Below are 5,413 nucleotides of genomic sequence, written 5' to 3'. Positions count from 1 at the left end.
ACTCACAGTCATAACAATAGCCAAGTATTTTCAAAAATAACCAGTGGGTTTAACTCTTTAACTGTCTTGTCAGTGCTTTTGTCTGTCTTGGAGACTTGGGTTCAATGCGCAGTATGGGAACCCTCTGCTTTGCTGCACTTCCCAATACATGTATCCATTTAACTACTGTATGGCATGAAAAAATTGGAAAACATATTGAATCAATTACAGAAAGCATGTTTTTCAATTTGTGTGTGTGTTTGTGTTTGTGTGTGTGTGTGTGTGTGTGTGTGTGTGTGTGTGTGTGTGTGTGTGTGTGTGTGTGTGTGTGTGTATATCATCATCATCATCCAAAAACACAAAACAGTCAGTGCAACAACACCTGAATTCAGAAACTGAGTATACCAAGAAGCACTTGAATGCAGCACCAGGCTGTTCAGTGGTGATTGTTTTATGAGTGTGAACAGCTTTATGAAAACTTGTCTCACGCTTTAAGTGTCATTTTGGTGATCACTGGCGCACTCTAGTGACAGAAACTTATCACTGCAGCTTCACATAGCTCTTTAATGTGGTGTGTGTTCAGCTTGTAGCTCACTCTATTTATGCATTAAACTGCAGCTCAACTGTGACAACACAACATCATCATTACCCTGAGAGATATAATGCTGTACAGTCCAAAGTGAGACTTTCTAATATGAAGTGGTTTCATACTACGCCAGGCTGTACTGTTCATATCAAACAATGTGATACAACTAGCAAAGCAATTTCTGAAGAACTTGTGCTGTGAATGCAGAAAGATGAATGATTGAAGAAGTGTCTTAAACTTTTTTAAATGAAGACTTGAATTTTATCCAAAATACTTCCATAGTCTAAGAGCAAATTGAAAACAAAAATGCAAATGATCTCTTCGTTTTTATTTGAAATATTGTATGCACTTTGCTTTTTAAAATTGAAAATGAAGATGTAATTTTTCTTTTTATGTCGGCATTTTCATTTTAATTCTGTCCAGTATTTAGCAGATCATTTCTTGAAAATTTAAATGTAAACACACTTTTCATTTAAATTTAAATTATGTCACATAAAGTGCAGTTTTAAAGATGAAATGGCAACTGGATAGTTGACATTCAATTTTATTATGATTTAAATAATGGGCCAATAATCTTGAAATGAAAATGTATTTCCTGTATTGCATTTTCATTAGAATTTTGAGTGATATATATATATATATATATATATATATATATATATATATATATATATATGTGTGTGTGTGTATATATATATATATATATATATATATATATATATATATGATGTAATTAACACACTGGGTTTTATCAAAGACACTCCTGAAACCAGCTACTTTTACACAACCTCTCAGGTGGTGTGATGTTAATATATCTGATCAGAATGATTATTACTGGGTTAAACAAATATCAAACATTTTAACACTTAGAGCAGCACATTTTATATACATATACTCTGCATCAGTGTTGTTTGGGTTTAGACTTTCTTCGATGTCTGCAGCACAGGAACCTAAAAACTGCAAAAGTGGAGTACAGCAGCACAGTTACTGCAGTCATCAATGCAAGCAGCACATCGAGTGAGTGATATGAATACCAGGGCATCTTATACGCCTCTGTGCGCAGATGAGGAGCCCCCTTATTGCGCATCACATATTCCACCCAGAATACAGCCTGATCCATGGGTGTCATCGGCTGGTCTCTGTGTAAACGTGACATCCTTTGAATGTTCTGTCTGTAGCTGTCCTGATGAAGCACTTTGTTGAGGGCTTGTTCAAAAGTGCGGCTGTTGGCATAAGCTAGCTCCAGGATCTTACCGGCTCCTCTCTCCTGCAGACGCAGGAGATTGTCAAACTGGTCAAAGAACAGTGGTATACCAAGCACAGGGACACCATGATAAATGGCCTCCTGAACTCCATTGGTACCTCCATGAGCTACAAAGACTTTGGTCTGTGGGTGGCCCAGGAGGTCCTTCTGCGGCATCCACTCCACAATCAGGGTGTTGTTGCCCAATGTTGAGGGACGCTTTCCTTTGTGCTTCCATATCACCTGAACATAAAATGAAATAAAACATTAGATATTCTTAAGGACACATATCATGATATGGCTGCTGCTACTGCTGCAGTCTAAGGCCTGCGTACATGTCAATGCGATAAACTGCAGTCTCCTCTCTCATCCACAGCACTGGAAGTACTCTCTGAGCCACCAATTTGAAGGATGTCTAAAAGTGATAATTGCACTTGAAGGAGAGTGAGGAGACTGATTGGAGTATCAATGAGCAAGGAAACACTGGAGCAGGCTTTGCGGATGTCTTTTCACTGACAGACATGTCCCCTTATGGGATGTCATAGAGTGCAGTCACACTAGCAATCCATATTGTGTTTCAGCACAGTTCAACCCTAAAGTCCAGTTTGGCAGGCTTCAAAGAGGTGGGTTTCAGCGCAGTTCAAGCCCAAGCACAAGGTTTGATCCATGACATGTGATCACTGCAACCACTCCTCTTCATAATCAGTTTAAACAGAAGTGGGGGTGTTAATCCCTGTTTCTATCAAGCAGTCTGGTTCAGATCAATACAGTTTGGTATGGGTTGGCTCGGTCGGGCCTGTTCCTGTGTCAGTTTCCACAGCCAACTGTGCCCCCTAATGGTGGGTGGCATGTAAGACTGGTGCTAGCAGCCGCATTAGTTAAATGATAGTGTGACACCACAGCAGCACGACACAGTGTACCCGCTAATAACTCCAATGAAGAAGAAGAATGCATCAGAGTAAACAAAGAGCAACAATGGAAGACATCCAGCAATTTGTCTTCTTTGTAATTTCCATGTAGCTCTTTGTTACAAAAAACAATCAAGCTTTTTTCAGAGAAGTCTGTGCCCCGCTAAGAGAAAAACAGCAGCTGTCGCACAGTAAGTGACAATTTTTTGACCAATCAACAGTCTGCAGAGTTGTACCTCCACCTTGTGGGATCAGATCGGTTTAGTCCGGCATCCTTGCAGAAGGGTCCCAAAAAATGGGGTAGCTCTTCTCGGCTATTTAGGGAGCTGTCCCAGGATTAATCAGTGGAAACGCTGTATGCCGAGATGAATTGAACTGAACTGCTTGGTAGAAACCAGGCTTTAGATGGCTGTATCAGAGAAAAATCGATTCAACATAAGCCAAAACGTCTCTGAAGTTGTAGGTGTGTTCTCTGTGTGAAGTATAGATGAAACCTTTGAGCTTTGAGACACACCCATGGTGCAATTGCTTTATAGTAGTTATGGAGTGTCAGCTAAGACTATAAAAGTGCATCCTTTATGATATAAAACCAGAGACCACTTTGCCCGGGCATAACCAGAAAATATAAGGATTTTAAGACTGACCTCAAACCAGTGTGTGACATCTCACACTCGACCTTAATAAGCACAGTGTATGTCTCACCCAAATAAGACCAGTTCTTAACCCCATTACTGTTTCATCACTGATCATGTCTTACCTTCTGTGGCATCTTGGCAAAGACACTGGCAAATTCATCTGTGAGGTCTTCAGGCAAAGCATTGACCAGAGTCCCCATAGTCATGATGATCACTCCATGCTCCCCGGCACTCTGAACAAACTCCTCCAGGTCCGCTGGCAGAGGCTGTGCTGGTTTCAACTGAAACCCTCCTATGTAAACCACATTGGGCATTGTGGGTCGGGGGAAGTCAAAGACAAAATCGGACCTGTAAAGCCAGATGTCTGAGTCCTGGAGAAGCGAGGAGATGGTGCACCCACCCTCAATATATTTGTCACAGAGGGCATTGTATGCTGGCCCTCCCAAAACTCTTAGCTGGTACTCGATGAGTAACTGGTAAAATATGTTCTTGATCCTCTGGATGAAGTTCATTTTGTCTGACAGGCCTGATCCTGGGGTTGGGACATAAGAGAGAGGATTGGGGGCAATCACATGGTGGCCCTCTCCTGCAGGGATCCAGCGAACATTCAGCACAACGGGCAGTTTCAGATACTTGGCTAGTACGACACCTGGTGAGACAGCCGGATCAGTGAGAACAAGATCAAATTTTGAATCCAGTAAGCTCTTGACCATTTTTTTATCCTCAATGATTCGAGCCGCAGCATCAGCCCACAATCTATGGGCCTCGGCGACCATAGAAAGAGAATCCTTGATGAGCTTGAAGACAGTAAGTGATGAAGCCCCCTCTCTCTGTGCCTAAAAAAGAGGAACAACATTAAAGCACTGTTTGAGCTGATAAATAAATAAATAACCAAACCTTTCAAAAAGACTTACCTTTATATTTTCCATTACAAACACATGAAAGAAGTCCTCCATACCCACATCCATCTCCAGGCTAATGGATGTGTAGAGGGGAGACTTTTCATCAATGTACCAGCTGTTGGAGGCTCTGAACACCGTCAGGTTGTGTCCCCTGGCATGGAGCTCCTCCAACAGGACCTTCATGTTGATCCAATGGCTCCCATCAACAGGGAACACCAGAATGTTCCCTCCATCACAGGGTGGCGTGAATGACATCAGACATGTGCTGAGGAATACCAATATTCCACACGTGCGCAGAAATGGCATGGCTCCTAATTAAAAAGCAGGAAAAGACAGCATGAGTTGACTCAAATCCATGTATCATCTTGCAGAAACTTGCTCCTCAGGTGTAGAAATTCACTCACCCGTGATCAAAAGTTGCTACAGTAGCTGTTTAATCCACAGACCAATGGCGGACTGAGATATTCCTCTCATATTAGAGGTCAAACTCCACAGGCAGGGAGTCGTCCTTACACGGGTAAATGAGTAACCATGCATGTGGCAGGTGTGGCATGGGCTATGATATTATACTCTGTGCACTGCAAACAATGAGCACAGTGATTGTCGTGTAGTTCAGGCGCATTTAGTAATGCTGATAACTTTGAGCTGTTAGGTTGTAAACCCGTTCAGTGTGGCTTGCTGAATGTTTTTCTTTCCGGGGAGAACAATACTGTCCTTAGAGGAACCTGTGACCTTTTTGATACGGTTATATGAGGGATAATAATGGAAAGATAACCTACATGTGCTGTCTGAAACATGCCATGCAGCTTATCCTCCAGGTTTCTGACCATGATGACTGGTGTTGGGATAAATGTAGATAAATGTGGGTCACAGGTTAAAAGATTGAACTCACTTGAACTCACAGGCAGGCTCTCTTATATAAACTGACGAAAACTATTCAAAACCTGGAACTTCACTTTAAAAGGACTACAAATGTTCAGTGCAAAGACTCATATTACTACACTGCCATGTGGTACAATAAAGTAGAATAGAATAGAAAATACTTTATATGCCCCTGAGAGGAAATTCAGGAGTCACAGCAGCAATCAAGAAAACAAGAGTAAGAAAGTGTATAGAAAGTGCAAAAAGGTCCATGAGAAAATAGATGATGACAGTTGGTC

General features: G+C 41.6%; 1 protein-coding gene across 1 annotated transcript; it reads right to left on the bottom strand.

Moving 5' to 3' along the window:
* Positions 1–1,466: 1,466 nt before the first annotated feature.
* LOC141784129 (UDP-glucuronosyltransferase 1-2-like) lies at positions 1,467–4,562 on the bottom strand. The gene is made up of 3 exons (XM_074661854.1): positions 4,266–4,562; positions 3,474–4,187; positions 1,467–2,051 (listed from the first exon to the last, which is right to left on the bottom strand). The coding sequence occupies exons 1-3, from the start codon at positions 4,557–4,559 to the stop codon at positions 1,467–1,469; spliced, it is 1,593 nt and encodes a 530-aa protein (XP_074517955.1). The 5' UTR covers positions 4,560–4,562.
* Positions 4,563–5,413: the final 851 nt, after the last annotated feature.

Source organism: Halichoeres trimaculatus, unplaced genomic scaffold, assembly GCF_033239565.1.
Source record: "Halichoeres trimaculatus isolate MK-OKI-2021-1 unplaced genomic scaffold, fHalTri1.1 fHalTri1_scaffold_22, whole genome shotgun sequence".
In the NCBI taxonomy this organism is placed as follows: Eukaryota; Metazoa; Chordata; class Actinopteri; order Labriformes; family Labridae; genus Halichoeres; species Halichoeres trimaculatus.
The sequence above is the reverse complement of the archived record's forward strand: the minus strand, read 5'-3'. Positions and strand labels throughout refer to the sequence as shown.

What these genes read in the sequence shown, in the direction of transcription:
- LOC141784129 (XM_074661854.1), bottom strand. Translation starts at nt 4,559, where the DNA reads ATGCCATTTCTGCGCACGTGTGGAATATTGGTATTCCTCAGCACATGT. An exon ending in TTGTAATGGAAAATATAAAG is followed by an intron (nt 4,188 to 4,265) that starts GTAAGTCTTTTT and finishes CCTCTTTTTTAG; the next exon opens with GCACAGAGAGAGGGGGCTTC. An exon ending in TTGCCAAGATGCCACAGAAG is followed by an intron (nt 2,052 to 3,473) that starts GTAAGACATGAT and finishes TTTTATGTTCAG; the next exon opens with GTGATATGGAAGCACAAAGG.